At 43.1% G+C, this 19,725-nt stretch overlaps 1 protein-coding gene across 1 annotated transcript in view; it reads right to left on the bottom strand.

Moving 5' to 3' along the window:
- Positions 1-19,725, bottom strand: part of MYO18B (myosin XVIIIB) — an 842,989-nt gene that overhangs the window by 618,998 nt on the left and 204,266 nt on the right. Inside the window, exon 13 of the mRNA XM_082258232.1 lies at positions 15,409-15,553. Coding sequence (XP_082114358.1) covers positions 15,409-15,553 — 145 coding nt within the window. The remainder of the gene's footprint in view (positions 1-15,408; positions 15,554-19,725) is intronic.

The raw sequence follows: 19,725 nt of genomic DNA on the forward strand, positions 1-19,725 counted from the left end.
TCTGAGGTGCTGGCGGTGCCCTGGTTGCGTTGGCGACCTCTTCCTCCTCCTCCTCCTCTGCCTTGTGCTTCCACTGTGGCCCCACTGTCAGGTGGGAATGCCAGCAGCATGGCGTCTACCAGCGTGCACTTGTACTCGCGCATCTTGTGATCGCGCTCCAGTGAGTGAATTAAGGACGGTATGTTGTCCTTGTAACGGGGATCCAACAGCGTGGCCACCCAGTAATCAGCACAAGTTAGAACGTGGGCAACTCGGCGGTCGTTGTGGAGACACTGCAGCATGTAATCGCTCATGTGTGCCAGGCTGCCCAGAGGCAACGAAAGGCTGTCCTCTGTGGGAGGTGTATCGTCCGTGTCCTCTGTATCCCCCCAGCCACGCACCAGTGATGGCCATGAGCTGGCCTGGGTGCCACCCTGCTGTGAACATGCTTCCATCTCCTCCTCCAGCTCCTCCTCCTCATCCTCCTCATCCTCCAGAACTGTGCCCCTGCTGGACAATTGTGTCCCTGGCATTTGTGTGTGCAGGAACCCACCCTCGGAGCCCCTTGCGAATGACTGCCCTGAAAGCCTTGGAAATGTTACCTCTTCATCCTCCTCCTCCTCCTCCTCCTCCTCATCCTGTGCCACATCCTCTTCCATCATCGCCCGAATTGTTTTTTCAAGGAGGTATAGAAGTGGGATAGTTAAGCTGAGAACGGCGTCATCGGCACTGGCCATGTTGGTGGAGTACTCAAAACAGCGCAACAAGGCACACAGGTCTCGCATGGAGGCCCAGTTATTGGTGGTGAAGTGGTGCTGTTCCGCAGAGCGACTCACGCGTGCGTGCTGCAGCTGAAACTCCACTATGGCCTGCTGCTGCTCGCACAGTCTTTGCAGCATGTGCAAGGTGGAGTTCCACCTTGTGGGCACGTCACATATGAGGCGGTGAGCGGGAAGGCCGAAGTTAAGCTGCAGCGCTGACAGGCGAGGAGCAGCAGGGTGAGAACGCCGAAAGTGCGCACAGACGGCCCGCACTTTCTGCAGCAGCTCTGACATATCGGGGTAGTTTTTAAGGAACCTCTGCACCACCAAATTCAGCACATGCGCCAGGCAAGGGATGTGCGTCAAACCGGCTAGGCCCAGAGCTGCTATGAGATTTCGCCCGTTATCGCACACCACCAGGCCGGGCTTGAGGCTCGCTGGCAGCAATCACTCATTTGTCTGCTGTTCCATGCTCCTCCACAACTCCTGCGCGGTGTGTGGTTTGTCCCCCAAACAGGCAAGTTGTAAAACTGCCTGCTGTCGTTTACCCCCTGGCCGTGCTGAAGTTGGTGGTGAAGGTGTTACGCTGTCCAGATGAGGAGGCGGTAGAGGATGAGGAAGCGGAGTAGGAAGAGTTAGGAACAGGAGGCAAACTGAAGCGCCCTGCAATACTCGGTGGTGGAAGGACATGCGCCAAATTGTTATCCGCCTCAGGCCCATCCGCCACTGCATTTACCCAGTGTGCCGTTAGGGAGATATAACGCCCCTGACCGTGCTTACTGGTCCACGTATCGGTAGTTAGGTGGACCTTGCCAGAGATGGCGTTGCGCAGTGCACACCTGATTTTTTCCCCCACTTGGTTGTGCAGGGAAGGGATTGCTTGCCTGGAAAAGTAGTGGCGGCTGGGCACGACGTACTGTGGGACAGCCACTGACATAAGGTTTTTAAAACTGTGCGTCTCCACCAGACGGAATGACAGCATTTCAAAGGCCAAGAATTTTGAAATGCTGGCATTCAGGGCCAGGGATCGCGGGTGGGTAGGGGGGTACTTCCTCTTCCTCTCAAGTGTTTGGGAGATGGAAAGCTGAACGCTTCCACGGGACATTGTGGAGATGGTTGGTGACCCAGGTGGTGGTGTTGCTGACAGATCCTCTGTTTACGGGGTGGCAGGTGCCGGTATCACTACAGATGTGGCTGGAGCGGCCAAGACTGCAGCAGAAGAGGAAGCAGGATGAGCCAGAGACGTTTCTTGGTTTGAAGGTGTCTACTCCACTGCAGCTCGTGCTTTGCACTTAGATGCCTGATCATGCAGGTTGTGCTCAGGTTGAGAAGGTTTATGCCTCGCTTCAGGCTCTGATTGCACAGGGTGCAAACCACTCGTGTCCTGTCATCAGCACATTTTCTAAAGAACTTCCACGCTAGAGAACTCCTTGGAGCTGATGTTGTGCTCGTTCCCTTGCTGCGTTGGGCAGTAGCAGGCGTAGTGTCTAGGGGACAGGCGCTCCGCTTCTGCACCCTGCTCCCTCTTCTGCTGTGCTGGTGGCTCTGTGCGACCACCGCCTCTTCCTCCAAACCACTCAGGTCACCTGCATGACGTTCATTCCATGTGGGGTCGAGGACCTCATCGTCCTCCACATAATCTTCCACCCAGTCTTCACCCCTGCCCTCCTTGTCGGTCTCCACAATGCTGAATGCCGCAGCAGTTGGCACCTGCGTTTCGTCATCATCGGAGACGTGCTGCGATGGTCCTTGCATGTACTCATCTTGAGAAATGAGTGGTTGGGCATCGCTGCACTCAATCTCTTCCACTTCTGGGGCAGGGCTAGGTGGATGGCCCTGGGAAACCCTGCTGACAGAGTCCTCAAAAAGAAGAAGAGACTGCTGTATGGCTTGGGGCTCAGACTGCTTGCCTGATTTGCAAGGGGGTGAGGTGAAAGATGGTTGGACATCGGCTGCAGGTGCCAACTCTGACCTTTCTGCAGTAGACTGGGTGGGAGACAATGTGAAGGAACTGGAGGCACTGTCAGCAGCAAACCAATCTACTATCGCCTCTCTGTGTTCTGGCCTCATCACTTCTAGAGGCGTATGATGCCCTACCAAATACTGATGCAGGTTCTGTCGCCTACTAACACTTGAGGAAGGTGTTTCACTTGTGCGTGTAGCTGGCACAGATCTACTACGTCCTCTCCTTGCAACAGGAGCTCTACCAGCAGCACCACGACCCAGGCCACGGCCCCTATTTGACGGTCTCCTCATATTTCTGTAATTTATGATCTTGCCCTAGAAAGGTGTTTATTGAATAGCGGAACAAAACAACAACAGTATCGCACGGGTGTATCTGACAGTCAAATATGCAAACTATGCCGCAATTTAATGTTTTTTACCCCAAAAGGGTGTATATTGAATAGCGGAATAGGAAAAAGGATAAAAAAACGGTGTATCTCACACGTACAAACACAGACTAGGCCCCGATTAAAATTTTTTGTACCCTAAAGGGAGGATGAGGAAGAGGAGTAGGAGGAGTTGGGAACAGGAGGCAAACTGAAGCGCCCTGAAATCCTTGGCGGTGGAAGGAGATGCGCCAAACAAATTTAAAAGGTGTATCTCACACGTACCGATACAGACTATGCCGTAATTTAATTTTCTTACACTCCAAAAGGGTGTATATTGAATAGCGGAATAGGAAAAATGTTATAATACGGTGTATCTCACACGTACAAACACAGACTAGGCCCCGATTACAATTTTTTGTACCCTAAAGGTAGGATGAGGAAGAGGAGTAGGAGGAGTTGGGAACAGGAGGCAAACTGAAGTGCCCTGCAATCCTCGGCGGTAGAAGGAGATGCGCCAAACAAATTTAAAAAGGTGTATCTCACATGTACCGATACAGACTATCCCGCAATTTAATTTTTTACACTCAAACAGGGTGTATATTGAATAGCGGAATAGGACAAATTTTACATAACGGTGTATCTCACACGTACAAACACCAACTAGGCCCCGATTACAATTTTTTGTACCCTAAAGGCAGGATGAGGAAGAGGAGTAGGAGGAGTTGGGAACAGGAGGCAAACTGAAGTGCCCTGCAATCCTCGGCGGTAGAAGGAGATGCGCCAAACAAATTTAAAAAGGTGTATCTCACATGTACCGATACAGACTATCCCGCAATTTAATTTTTTACACTCAAACAGGGTGTATATTGAATAGCGGAATAGGACAAATTTTACAAAACGGTGTATCTCACACGTACAAACACCAACTAGGCCCCGATTACAATTTTTTGTACCCTAAAGGCAGGATGAGGAAGAGGAGTAGGAGGAGTTTGGAACAGGAGGCAAACTGAAGCGCCCTGCAATCCTCGGCGGTAGAAGGAGATGCGCCAAACAAATTTAAAAAGGTGTATCTCACATGTACCGATACAGGCTATCCCGCAATTTAATTTTTTACACTCAAACAGGGTGTATATTGAATAGCGGAATAGGACAAATTTTACAAAACGGTGTATCTCACACGTACAAACACAATCTAGGCCCCGATTACAATTTTTTGTACCCTAAAGGCAGGATGAGGAGTAGGAGGAGTTCGGAACAGGCAGGAGGCAGACTGAAGCACCCTCAAATCCTCGGCAGTATGAGATGCGCCCCAAAAATTGGAAAGGTGTATCTCACACGTACCGACACAGACTATCCCGCAATTTAATTGTTTATACCCAAAGGTTTTGATTAAATAGCGGAATAGAAAATATGATCAAAAAAAGTGTATGTATCTCACACGTACAGAAGCACACTAGGCCCCAATTACTATTGTTTGTACCCCTAAAAGGCTGGATGAGGAGTAGGAGGAGTTTGGAACAGGCAGCACCCTCAAATCTTCAGAAATATGAGATGAACCCCAAAAACTTGGAAAGGTGGATCTCACACGTACCAACACAAACTATCCCGCAATTTAATTGATCCCCAAAGGTTTTTATTGAATAGCGGAATAGGAAATATGATCAAAAAAAGTGTATGTATCTCACACGTACAGAAGCACACTAGGCCCCAATTACTAGTGTTTGTACCCCTAAAAGGCTGAATGAGGAGTAGGAGGAGTATGGAACAGGCAGCACCCTCAAATCTTCAGAAGTATGAGATGAACCCCAAAAACTTGGAAAGGTGGATCTCACACGTACCAACACAAACTATTCCGCAATTTAATTGATCCCCAAAGGTTTTTATTGAATAGCGGAATAGGAAATATGATCAAAAAAAGTGTATGTATCTCACACGTACAGAAGCACACTAGGCCCCAATTACTATTGTTTGTACCCCTAAAAGGCTGGATGAGGAGTAGGAGGAGTTTGGAACAGGCAGCACCCTCAAATCTTCAGAAGTATGAGATGAACCCCAAAAACTTGGAAAGGTGGATCTCACACGTACCAACACAAACTATCCCGCAATTTAATTGATCCCCAAAGGTTTTTATTGAATAGCGGAATAGGAAATATGATCAAAAAAAGTGTATGTATCTCACACGTACAGAAGCACACTAGGCCCCAATTACTATTGTTTGTACCCCTAAAAGACTGAATGAGGAGTAGGAGGAGTATGGAACAGGCAGCACCCTCAAATCTTCAGAAGTATGAGATGAACCCAGAAACTTGGAAAGGTGGATCTCACACGTACCAACACAAACTATCCCGCAATTTAATTGATCCCCAAAGGTTTTTATTGAATAGCGGAATAGGAAATATGATCAAAAAAAGTGTATGTATCTCACACGTACAGAAGCACACTAGGCCCCAATTACTATTGTTTGTACCCCTAAAAGGCTGAATGAGGAGTAGGAGGAGTATGGAACAGGCAGCACCCTCAAATCTTCAGAAGTATGAGATGAACCCCAAAAACTTGGAAAGGTGGATCTCACACGTACCAACACAAACAATCCCGCAATTTAATTGATCCCCAAAGGTTTTTATTGAATAGCGGAATAGAAAATATGATCAAAAAAAGTGTATGTATCTCACACGTACAGAAGCACACTAGGCCCCAATTACTATTGTTTGTACCCCTAAAAGGCTGGATGAGGAGTAGGAGGAGTTTGGAACAGGCAGCACCCTCAAATCTTCAGAAGTATGAGATGAACCCCAAAAACTTGGAAAGGTGGATCTCACACGTACCAACACAAACTATCCCGCAATTTAATTGATCCCCAAAGGTTTTTATTGAATAGCGGAATAGGAAATATGATCAAAAAAAAGTGTATGTATCTCACACGTACAGAAGCACACTAGGCCCCAATTACTATTGTTTGTACCCCTAAAAGGCTGAATGAGGAGTAGGAGGAGTATGGAACAGGCAGCACCCTCAAATCTTCAGAAGTATGAGATGAACCCCAAAAACTTGGAAAGGTGGATCTCACACGTACCAACACAAACTATCCCACAATTTAATTGATCCCCAAAGGTTTTTATTGAATAGCGGAATAGGAAATATGATCAAAAAAAGTGTATGTATCTCACACGTACAAAACCACACTAGGCCCCAATTACTATTGTTTGTACCCCTAAAAGGCTGAATGAGGAGTAGGAGGAGTATGGAACAGGCAGCACCCTCAAATCTTCAGAAGTATGAGATGAACCCCAAAAACCCCAAATATCATTCAGCTCTGCTGCAGGCCACAATTTAATTTTTTTTAACCCAAGGCTGTATATTGAGTAGTGGAATAGAAAAAAAGTGTATGATTTCTGAAACCACTCAATATTAGCACATGTGAACTGAACACAGCAGTGTATGATCAGTCACTCAGCACAGCACAGCTGAAGGAAAAATGCTGCACACAGTGCCTGATAGAAAAATAGTTTTCTCCCTCCTCCTCAGTGGGCAAAAAAGATTGTTTTCACTGCACCCCAAAAAGATTGTGTTCACTGCACCCCAAAAAGATTGTGTTCACTGCAGCCCACACACAGCAAAATGGATGTGGACCACTGACACCTGCCTATCTCCTATCCCACACCACACAGCAATATTGATTGTAGTTTGTAGAACACACTGACCCTAAAAATCAGCAGACTCTCTCCCTAAAAGGATTGATAAGATAGTAGATCGGTCACTGCAAACCCCACCCCACACAGCAATATCGATTGTAGTTTATAGAACACACTGTTTGACCCTAAAAATCTGCAGACTCTGTCCCTAAAAGGATTGCTAAGATCGTAGATCGGTCACTGCAAACCCCACCCCACACAGCAATATCGATTGTAGTTTGTAGAACACACTGACCCTAAAAATCAGCAGACTCTCTCCCTAAAATGCCTACAACTCGCCCTGCCTAACACACTCCGACCTGTCCCTCAATTCTATCCGGACACAAATGGGTTTTTTTTCCTGTCTGTCCCTAATCAGCAGGCAGCACGTTGATGTGTGCTCTCTCCCTGAACTAAACAGCAGAATGACGCCGCAGTGGCGCTGCCTCGAACTTATAAAGACTTGGTCACATGCTTCAGACGGCCAATCACAGCTACTGATACATTTGTAGGCATGGCTGGGATGGCTTAGGCACACCAGTTAAACGCTTGTTGATTGGCTGTTGAAAGCCCGCCATGAAAAGCGCGCCAAAGCATGCAAAACCCGGAAATAAAACGACCAAACACGGATTTTTACCCGAACATACAGTAAAGTTTTCGGGTCCGTGTTCGGGTAACAAAAATCCAATTATTTGGTACGAACATGAATAATACAGTCCGTGTTCGCTCAACCCTAATTAGCCACTGATAACCACTCTACCAAATTATTTAAGAAATACTTTACTCTTTGACTAAAACTAAACCCTTCAAGGTCTAAACCCTTTCCTGCACTGCTTATTGCTGCCAAAGTGATCCCTAGGGATGAGCTTTGAGTTCGAGTCGAATGTAAGTTCGACTGGAATATTGGCTGTTCGCTCGTTCATCGAATGACGAACAAATGGGCTTCTTCGCGGGAAATTCGAGTTCCTGCATTATCATGGACTCTGACCTCTGATTCCAATAAATCACCTGCTGGCCAGGGGGAATGGAACCCACAACCATCCTAATTGCAAGCCTGGTATTCTACCACCTACTCCACTGTCCAGCCTGCTGAAGCCTAACACACTCTCCCTTATTTCTATCTCATCCACTGTGTGTAGGGTGAGATAGAAGTTAGTTAGTTAGAAAGGGAGAGTGTGTTCAGCTTAAGCATGCTTGACAGTGGCGTAGGTGGTAGAATGCACGGCCTCCAATTGCCAGGTTGTGGGTTTGAATCCCTTGGCCAGCAGGTGATTTATAAGTGGAATTTTAGAGTTAATAATACATTGCTTGCAGGGAGAGAGATTCTTGCTTTTTACAGTTTGAGATCAGATAGTGCAGTGTATGTCAGTTTATGTTTATGTCAGTGCTGAAAAAAATGGCGTGGGGTCCCCCCCAGTCCATACCAGGCCCATCGGGTCTGGTATGGATTTGAAGGGGAACCCCGCGCCAAAATTTTAAACAAAATGGTGTGGGGTTCCCCCTAAAATCCATAGCAGACCCTTATCCGAGCACACAGCCTGGCTGACAAGGATGGGGTTGGGAGCGAGCGAGCGCCCCTCCTGAACCATACCAGGCCACATGGGGGGATAGGTGCTCTGCCCCCCCACCCCAAAGCACCTTGCCCCCATGTTGATGGGGACAGGGGTCTCTTCCCCACAACCCTGGGCTATGGTTGTGGGAGTCTGCGGGGGGAGGGTTATCAGAATCTGGAAGGCCCCTTTAACAAAGGGGCCCCCAGATCCCGCCCCCCCCCCATGTGACTGGATATCGGGAACATCTTACCCCTACCCATTCTCCAAAAAAAGTGTCCGAAAAAAAATAAAGACAAAAGCCAGTTTTGGACAAGTCCTTTATTAAAAAATAAAAAAATGGTGTCCCCTATGATCAGTCGCACGGCCGCCCCAAAAATATATAGAAGAAAAAAAAAAGCTCCTGCTTCTCTGGACGATTTGCGCGCTATGAGCTGTTTTGAGTTTGAAAGCTCTTTTATAGGGATCTGGCGTCACGAGCCACCCCACAATGCATTGCTCAGGTGCAGTGAATAAATTACAGCTTTTTTTTCTATTTTTAGGGTGGGCAGGCAGGTGGGCGGGCGACTGATCATCAGGGGACACTATTGTTTTATTTCTTAATAAAGGACTTGTCCAAAACTGGCTTTTGTCTTTTTTGATGTATGGGTAAGGGGGCTTCCAGATTCCGATAAGCCTTCCCCCGCAGACCCCCACAACCACAGCCAAGGGTGGTTGGGAAGAGACCTTTGTCCCCATCAACATGGGGCAAGGTGCTTTGGGGTGGGGGGCAGAGCCCCCCGTCCCAAAGCACCCACCCCCCATGTTGAGGGCATGTGGCCTGGTATGGTTCAGGAGGGGGAGCACTCGCTCGCCCCCACCCCCATCCTGGCCAGCCAGGCTGTGTGCTTGGATAAGGGTCTGGTATGGATTTTAGGGGGAACCCCACGCCATTTTTTTTTAATTTAGGCGTGGGGTTCCCCTTAAAATCCATACCAGGCCCTAGGGGCCTGGTATGGATTTTGGGGGGACCCCACTCCGTTTACATTACAGGCGCGAGCAAGTTTAAATTACATTTTTTCCTTTAGAAATGTCAGTATTGCTGCAACAGGCTACATACATCGTACAGATGTGCCACTTTACAGGCACATTAAGGGGGCCCCCAGGCACAATATTTAAAGGAATTTTTCATTTTTATTGTTTCACTTTAAGCATTATTAAAATCACTGCTCCTGTAAAAACGATTTAAAAAAAAAAATTGCATTGATTCATGTCCCCCAGGGCAGTACCCAGGTCCCCATACACTTTTTTGGGCCAATAACTTGCATTTAAGCCTTTAAAATTAGGACTTTTGATTTTTCATGTTCGTGTTCCATAGACTTTAATGGAGTTTGCATGTTCGCTAGAACATTTCCCCTGTTCGAGATGTTCTGGTGCGAACCGAACAGGGGGGTGTTTGGCTCATCACTAGTAATCCCCACCTGACATCTCTCCAGAAATGAGCACTTATGGGAGTGTAGATTGCCTGGTGATCTGTTTTGGTTCCTTCTGCCAACCCCCATGTCAGTTCAGGGCACAGTAATGATGCGGGTCAGTGGACTGAACCACTAAGCATGGCAGGGACCAGGAAATTTATATTCTTAGAAGTGTTCATCAGAGAGAGGAAAGACAGTCTGGGGATAAGGAGACCATTGAGGGAACTTGCTGAAAGAGGGAAGCTAAGAGAGGCACCTTTTCCCTCTGTCTGATTAAAACTACTAAGGAGAGTTGACTGCTGCGTTGTAAGTGTCACACGGTCTCTGCAAAGAGGTTCACAACAGTGACTGTCTTTCAACTTTCTAGAACTGTCTCACTCTACTGCAATATATAGTGTGATAGACTGTATTTCATAGACAAGGACTGTTTAGCTACATACAAGAGGGCACATACAGACAATAGCATTATATTATTGTCTGCTGGATAAAGTAAGCTGTTTGGGAATAGATTTTCTCAAAGTGATCACATTAAAGAAACTATAGATGCATAATTCTTTTCAGTGTGTAATATCTTAAGAGGAACAGTACATCAGCTACTACTTTGTTTTTTCCAAAGAAATTAGCATACTGTGCAGTTGCTTAGGTCCCTGAAGCAGACCTGTGTGCTCACCACCAGACAAGACTGGGACTTAAAATATGGTAAGCTTGGCTAGATAGTGGAAAATGCACTTTGGAATCACATTTTGTTGCTGTTCTAATGCCAATACTGTGATTTCACATTTAATTATTTAACGTATTGCTCTATTTGCATTAACCATTTTTCTTATTTTCAGAATACAACCAGAAATATTTTAACAAACTTGCCAGCAATAGATTTTCAAGAAAAATAGATTGGTGTTCCATTTTCCTCACAAAAGGTAAGTTATTGATATTTTCCTTTACTCTTCTTACGTTTGTTTCAGACTGTCCTTTAAAGTCCAATCTTGGGCAAAGCAAGAACACCCTTTTGCACTATTTTAAACAGCTTTTGCACATTGCACAACTTACTGATGTCTGGCGCTTGCTACATAGCAAGGTGAGAGACTACTCGTATTACTCAACGACTCATTAGTCATATTCTAGAATAGATTACTTTCTACTCAAACACTTGGACCTACCCAAGCTGCCTCACTTGTGACCTAAACCTCGCCTGACCATTCACCAGTTTGCTTGGATATCTGTCTCTGGGCTGATTCCAATAGAGAAAATGGAATGATTCCCTACTTCAAGATGCTGAAAAAAAGTCATTGGTAGATGTGGAAGTTGGAGCCTTTTTCCAAACTCACAGAGACACTATCTCGTCCTTGATGACGATTTTGGAGACACATAAATGTGTTATATGGGGGGAAATTTATCTCACAGGGTTCCTGACTTAAAAGGGAATGCTCAAAACAGATAGACTCACTCTTAGACAAAATCTGACAGCTAGGAACTGTGCATAAGAAATCCTTGGCTGCACCTGTTCTTGCCAAACTTCAGATACTCTAAGATAGGTCAAATGAACTCCTCCATAGGACAAAGGTGTGCTAAGTGAAAAGATGGCTCACTCTTACAACCTATGTTTGACTCCGGAGGGGGTAGATTGTTTTACCTACCTTGGATAACCTACCTTGGATAAAGCAAGGCGATTAAAAGTCCACATTCAAGACTGGCAGGGGCGAGACAAAATCGAATCAACCAATTTTTGGCCGGTTAGATCGCCCAGAATTTTCGGAAGAGGACAGTCTTCCTCTGGGGAGTTAAAAAAATGGCAACAGGCTCTCAAAACCCCTGTTCCAGATGGTTTCTCTCTTACATATTATGTGGGATTTACCTCCATTCTGGATTCTGGAGATCATTTCTAGCAGATACCCTCTGAGCCAATATCACCGTAATTCCTAAAGAGAGGAGTCCTGATTTAGTGTAACAACTATCATCCAATCTCTTTATTAAACTGATATGAAACTGTTCACAATTTTTCTAGCAACTAGGCTGCTACCCCTTACTCGAAGGTGTATCCTTCAAGACAAAGTCGGGTTTGTACTACAAAGAAAGGCAAAAGGTAATAGCACAAGGGACATCAGTGCTATCCATTGGGCACTTCAGAAGGCAATACCTACCATGTAGCCTGTAGATTGGTTCTTTATGACTGCAGTCCCTGAACACGTTGGCATGGGGAAGATAACTGCAATCTATGTATGCATGAAGAAAATACCTAAAATAAACAGCTCTCTATCTGAACTTTTCGACCTCCATAACGGTACATGGCAGGGGTGCCCATTGTCCCATTTATTTTTTTATTAACTCTAGGGCGCCTATTTTGTCATATTAGGGATAATCCCAACATTAGGGGGATCTCTATCAAAATGAGAGAACATAAGGTAGCAGGGTACACCGACGATTTATTGTTCTTTATCACCCAGCCCCGGACTTCTCTTCCCAGTCTACTGGCTGAATTTCAGACGTACAGCGCCTTATCCAACGTTAAAATCAACATACAAATGGCAGAAGCAATGAGTCTTAATCTACCTCGCTCGACCCCTGATAACTTACGGACACACTTTCTATTTCAATGGACCTTGAAATACTGTAAGTATTTAGGAATCTTTCTTGCTCCATACGTTGATGGCATCTTCACTGCCAATTTCCCTCTTTTCCTAGTTGAGATCTGGAGGGACTTTGCTAAATTGTCTACAATGTTACTTTCCTTATTTGTTAGGAGTAGTGTTCTCAAGATGACCATGCTCCCCTGACTCTTATATAGTTTCAGACCCTGCTGATACATATCCAGGGAACCTTTTATAAACAGCTTAGGAGTGAGTTCAGGAGATTCCTATGGGCTGGTAAAGCTCACAGACTTGGTCAACAATTTCTGATTGGGATAATGTTAATGCTAATGAAACCAAATAAGCATTTGATCTTGCCAACACAGACTCCCTCAGGACTAACCCATGTGGTCTCAAACACATTCTTTGCCCTAGGATTACAATAGAGGTCTTTCCTTTACTAAATACTTTCCATAGTGAGGGAAGTTGGCAATCATTATCAGAAAAAATAATAAAATTGCTGCGCTAAAGAAAAAATGTAATAACTGTAAAAACAGCAAATATAGTTGGGTCCAGCAGCCACACTAATCCGAATTGTAGCAGATTAAAATAAAATAAAAGCAAAACTGTAGCGCTAAAAACCCTTGGTCATGACAGTCCCACTTGTAGATGTGAATAAAGCAATATGATGACAGTCCATATGAATCCAACTCCTCATTCAAAATGTGATTTCTAGGATAGAAAACCGCCACCAGACAGCACTCCAACACCAGTAATTCTAACTTCTTACCAGAAGCTGTTGATCCCCATAACAGAGATCAAAAATTGTGCATAACCAGTGGTAGGTGAAGGCTTCTCCAGTGTGTTCCTGATATGCTCACAGTAGAATGCAATAATCATTATCAGAAATCCAAGAGATGTTTAAACCCCTCCCCCCTCCTCCTATTGTAGAAAGCAATGCAATTACGTATTTTATTACCCACAATTGGGGAAGAATGATATCTCTCCTGACTCCCTTGAAGTTTGAAAAACTTTGCTTATACAAGGATTCAATTTGTCCTGGCCTTTTACAGTCATAACTTATCTTGTCTTACTCATTGCACTCCTTACCACCAGAGTACATTACCAAATGGGATATGACTAGGGTGCTACCTTTATGGACCAGCAGAGAGACAGAATAATACAAATTGACTCATAGGGCATTCATCTCCTTTAAAACCCAAGAGACTGAATACAAAATTTTAGCTAGATGGTACAAGGTCCCTAAAACCTTTTATGAATTGCTCCCCTGGAGCTCCCTATTGTGTTGAAGATGTCACAAAGAAGAGGGCTCCATGCTCCATGTTTTCTGTTCCTGTGCACGACTTAAGATCTTTTAGTCACAATTCAAGTACTGGATTTTGAAATTGATGGGCATTCAAATGCTGGAGGACACTGCTGCTCTTCTGCTTCATCTAACCGCTATGTCCCTGAAGCGCTTCAAGCGTTCCCTACTAATACATTTACTTAATGCTGCAAATACATGTAGTTCCTAATTTTGGAAACAAACTGTAGCCCCTTCCATCAGTCTATGGTTAACTAAGATTAACAAAGTTTAACTGATGGAAGAACTCTTGGCATTAGCGAATCACTGGAAAGGTTGTTTCCAGAAAAAGGGGTTCTTTTGGACTGAGTTTACTTCTTCATCCAAATACCATGATATCCTACATTCTTAGTTGTGATACCATACACCACCCTCCCCTTTTTAGGACCACCAAGGAATCTAACTGAGACAGTTTTGGTCCACTTGACTCATGCCACTCACACACACCCTCTGTTCCACTCTCTCCTATGTCTCTTTCCCTTTTATCCTCCTCCTGCCTTTTTATAACTTCTCATTTTCTTTTTTCCTAGATTTTCTTTCCTGTTTCTGAATGGTTTCTGAATGTTTATATGGGATATACCTCAGCTAGTTCGTTTTTGGCACATGTGGACATACTGTTTTTAGATCCTATTGTGTGGTTAGATCCTATCGTATCATACCTATCAAAAGATGTTTCTGACTATTGTTCGGTTCTTCCATGCTTAAGACAGTGGACGTGTAATTTCCATGTGTGCATTAAGTTCAGAACTTTTGATGTGTATTACTATGGTGTTTAAACTAGATTGATTATTCCTGTATGCCTTGAAGAAATAATGAATTTAAAAAAAGCAAGAACACCCTCCCACCCCCTCTAGCTGATCGTTAAAATAAAAATAATTCTCAATATCCTATTCATCTATTTAAAGCCAGTCACATAATGTTTATTTGTTTACATCCAGTGGGTTCTTCTTCCGTAGGGTGTCCAGGTCACTACCTGAGTGAGGTGAACACTTCATATTGGTGGAGGTGAAAGTTCTGGTGGCAGGGGTCCTATTGCAGATGTTTCAGAGGCAACAGATCTACAGAGGGCAGGGAAAAGGACCAGAACCTTAACTCCTAAAAACCATAAGATGGAGTATAGGCTCACTTTAAAAGAGTTCATCCTTAACCTGCGCATTTCTGTGTTTTAACCAGAGTAGAAAGTGATTGTCACAGGCAATCACATGTAAGAAAAAACTGAATAGAGGGTTCTCTCTTCATTCCCCGGTGGGTACCTGATGTCTGTAGACAAATGCTCTTTTCTTCTTAGTTATAAACTTGTGACACTGCAGCGGTGGAACATGAGCTGCAGTCGTTCAATAGTAGGAGATCCTCCAACTACATAAAAACAACCTGAACTGGTTGGTCCAAGAGTGGTGCCTGCTTTACCATGATTATTAATGTGGTCCTGTGAAAATACTTTCTTGCCACTTCCTCTATTTATTATTAGACCTGCTAAATCTGAAACAAAAACTTAAGGATGAACAAAGCTTTCCAATAATGATTGTCATTTAAAATGAAATGGAAAAGTGCTTAATATTCATACATCTTAACTATATCTTGGTTTTCTATTTTAAGTTGAATATAACTTATAAAAAAGTGTAAAGGCTTTCCAACTAAGACTTGCATTTGCTCCATCAGTTTTTGAACATGTTTATCCATGAGCATTCAACTGACAAGAGTGAAGAATACAGACTGCAAGATTTGTCCCTTACCTCTACAAGCACCTGCTGCTCCGAGGTGATAGATGCCGGCTATAACACGCCAAATGGCCTTTTGCTCATTCACCGTGAATCCCAAAACCTCCATGGCAGATTGGAGTTGTACAAACGCTGCAGTAGCCTTCTGCTTCTCCTCAGGCTATGAAAGACAATAGAAGAAGGGCATTAGCTAACATTACAAAGCAACCTGTCTAGGAACAGTTTTTGTTTTGTTTCTAGCTCATTGGCTTATGTGTAAAAAGAGGACACTACACAAGACTGCATTATTTATATCATTAATGATATTACAATTTTAAAAATATATATATATATTGCTTTGGATAGACTAGAGAGGGATTAAAACACCTGCCAAATTTTTATTGCTGTCATTGTCCCCATTTGGGACATTCACCCTCTCTAGTTTTCCTGTTTACCATCCACTTAGAACAAAAGTGGAAGAAATCCCAAATTTTGGGTTGTCACCAGAACAAGAATAGCGGGAAAACCTTCCAATGGGGATACTAGTTTTGGTTACACTGGTAAAAACCACTTTCCTCACTTTGGAAAAGAAAATCTGATGGGTTATAACCCCTCAAAATAAATATAACTCATCCAAAATAAAGTAAAAAAAAGTTTTGCCCTTAGTTCTATGTGAAACTTTTGTTGTAAATGTATCAGCTTCCTGCATGCAGGTAATGGAAAAAGCATTTTTAAGGAGATATTAAGGTGTGATATATATAATGGTTATATAAATTTCGTTTTTTAAATTGAAAGAAAAAAACAATTTCATTTCAACAAGCAGAGAGCCAGGAGTTTCCTAAACTGACAAAATCTTTTTCTTTGCTGCACCATAAAAACTTCTTGCTTCCTATTTCATAGAGCTGTGCACGGGGCATGAGGTGAGGTTGCATTCAGGGTGTTCTATATTGTATGGTATGACGTGCCTTTAGATGCCAGTTAAAACCTTGGTACAAAATACAGTATGTAGTGCAGTGCTACCCTCATTAAACTCAATTCACAAAAAAAACAATAGTGAAAAGCTGTAAATATTAACCACTTGCCGACCGGTCACATTGAGCGTACTGCGGCAAAGTGTTTTGTTATCGTCCAGTGACGTAGTACTACGTCGCTGGACTCCTCCCCCTGTAGGAGGCGCGCTCCCGCTGTTTTCAGTCACAGCGGGAGTCGGGCCAGGGGAGGAGCGGCGGCAATCGCCGCTGCTCTTCCCCGATCGTCGGGGAATCTAGTTTGGAGATCCGCCCACCTGTGTAAACAGAGCGGGCAGATCTCCTAAGTGACAGGGAGTGACAGATTGCAGTGTTCAGCATAGCTGAACATGCGATCTGTCCCTGACTCACTCAGTCACCTCCCTCCACACACGTCAGTAAGCACCAGGCATACATTAACCCCTCCCTCTCCAATAAAATTAACCCCTTCCCTGCCAGTGTCATTTTTACAGTAACGGTGCATATATATAGCACTGATTACTGCAGTAAATCTGTCCGCCGCAATGTCGCAGTCCCGCAAAAAAAATCGCAGATCGCCGCCATTACTCGTTAAAAAAAAACACCAAAAATGACAGAAATCTTTCCCTTAGTTAGTAAACGCAATAACATTTGCGCAAACCAATCAAAATATGCTTATTGTGATTTTTCTTACCAAACATAGGTAGCAGAAAACAAATTGGCCAAAAATTTAAAAAAATTTTGATTTTTACATTTTTTGGGGGGGAATTTCATATAAAAAAATGTTAAAAATATTGTTATTTTTTCAAAATAAACACTCTTTTTTTGTTTATAGCGTAAAAAGTAAAAATCGCACAGGTGATCAAATACCACCAAAAGAAAGCTCTGTTTGTGGGAAAAAAAGGACGTAAATTTTGTTTGGGTACGGTGTCGCACGACCACGCAATTGTCAGTTAAAGTCGCACAGCGCCGAATCGCAAAAAGTGGCCTGGACGTAAGACAGCAAAATCCTCCGGTGGTAAAGTGGTTAATATAATATAACAAAAAGGCACTGTTAGTGACACTAAGGCAAAACTATATTAAATCCAGCAAGTGTGTTAAAATGTAAAACACATCTCAAAGTTCACATGTAAAGTGTTAGTAACGGAAGAATCCACAAATACGTGTGTGCAACAAGATAATAAAAAAAATCAAGCCCCAATCCAGGTGAGTACATATTGAGGTGGAAAGTTATCATTAAGGAAAATGTATTTCAGAGTTTCTTTGGTTGTGGGTCAAACTAATGACAAGACATTTTTTACAAAATTTAAAAAATATATATATTCTTTTTACTATGTTGTGTCAATTAAAAAAAGAAACAAGGTACACTAGGATACACTAAGTTGTCGATGATATGTGCAGTTTTATTAACACTTGCCTAAGTTGCAAAACCAGGCATTACAATTTGTTTTGCCTCCAGGGGTTAAAAAGCATGCTTTATATATGTACAAACTGATATTGCTGAAAGGATAAACGCTGGTTCAGTGTTTTAGTGATTCCACAAAGCGCACTGCTTTTCCAGTCCATAAAGCCATGTCTCTCTGTTGTATATAGTATTGTAAACTATGCATCTGTGTTTCTGGTTCTGCCGATTTTGGTTTACGGTTAACATTTCTGTCTAGGCCAAACTGCAAAGTAAATAATGAATGCATGAGCAGCTCCCCATTAACAGTACATATAACCTGTGTTTTAGTAACAGAAAATTGCTACATATTTAAAGGATTCTGTTGAATTGCGATCAGAAAAAAACTGAGCTAGAAAAAAAAAAAAGCAGAAAATTATTATAAATATAAAAAAATAAAAAAACAAGTCTGAGTCTTTCAGGTATTTCACAGCTAGAAAACCAGATTGCAAACATATACGTGTGAAACAACCCTGTTTGACACAAACTTCGCTCTTCTAATCAGCTATTTCTTTGCCCTTTCATTGTACCTAGTTTTTAATTGGATTTGTCACCTACCTAAACCCTTCAAACTGATGTTCTTCAAAACCTGTGTTAAAGATCTCTCCACACAATGCAAGTATTTGGTAACGTAGAATACATGTAATTAAGCCATAGACTGACATCACCATATGGGTAGAAGGGAAGCTAATGAGTTGGAGACTTAAATTGATTTTTTTTTTTTTAAAGGGCATGTATGGTGTGTTTGTACCCAATAAGGTCAATTTACTAACAGAGCAAAGATTGTTCACTTAGCAAACTGAATGTTAACTGATCGTAGAAAATAAGGTGAAACTGTGTTCACTTGAAGTACTCAAACAATGGATGAGTGAAGAGATCACAGTTTCCCCTCATTTACAAAACATATTAATGTTTTAGTTTATAAATATCACAAAAAAACAGCTATTCTGTACAATATGTCTGTGCACAATTAAAGTGTTACTAAAACCCCAACAGTAAAATCAGTCTGTATATGCAGTAATGCATGCTTGTTATACTCACTGTGGAACCAAAAGAGTTAATCCTATGCATTGTGTAAAAAGGCTGTTTGATCCTGTCTTCTCTGATCCTCCCCTTCTTCTACTATGCCCAATCTATCTGCTGAATGAACAGAGCCTTGGGGGAAAGCTACACATGCTCAGTTTGGAGAGTAGGAGAGTGCATGTGATCAGCACTGTCTAGAAAGAGGGTCAGGGTCAGGGGTCCTGCATTCTAATAGGACAGCCAGTGCAGTATTAAAACTCCTCTTACAGGCTTTTACCAGACACTGATAGAAATCACAAGACTGCTATATACATTGCTATGTACTGCTGATGAGAAAAAGGTATTTAGCAGTTTATATTTACTAAAATGTTCTAAAATAATTGCACTTCCATGTTCAGTGTACTGTGGGAGACCAGATATAGTGAATGCAGGGTCTGGGTTTAGTAACACTTTAACCACTTTAAGACCAGGCCTATTTTTGACACTTGGTGTTTACAAGCTAAAATCGTTTTTTTTGCTAAAAAACTACCTAGAACCCCGAACATTGTATATTTTTTTTTTAGAAGAGACCCTAGAGAATAAAATGGAGATCATTGCAATATTTTTTATCAAACCGTATTTGCGCTGCGGACTTCTAAACGCAATCTTTTTGGAAAAAATTCACTTTTTTTAACTAAAAAATAAGAAAACAGTAAAGTTAGCCCAATTTTTTTCCATATAGTGAAATATAATGGTATGCTGAGTAAATAGTTACCCAACATATCATGCTTCAAAATTGCGCACGCTCACGGAATGGCGACAGACTTTGGTACTTAAAAATCCCCATAGGCGACATTTTTTAAATTTCTACAGGTTACCAGCTTAGAGTTACAGAGGAGGTCTAGGGCTCAAATTATTGCTCTC

Source organism: Pelophylax lessonae, assembly GCF_965119305.1.
Source record: "Pelophylax lessonae genome assembly, chromosome: 1".
Classification (NCBI taxonomy): domain Eukaryota; kingdom Metazoa; phylum Chordata; class Amphibia; order Anura; family Ranidae; genus Pelophylax; species Pelophylax lessonae.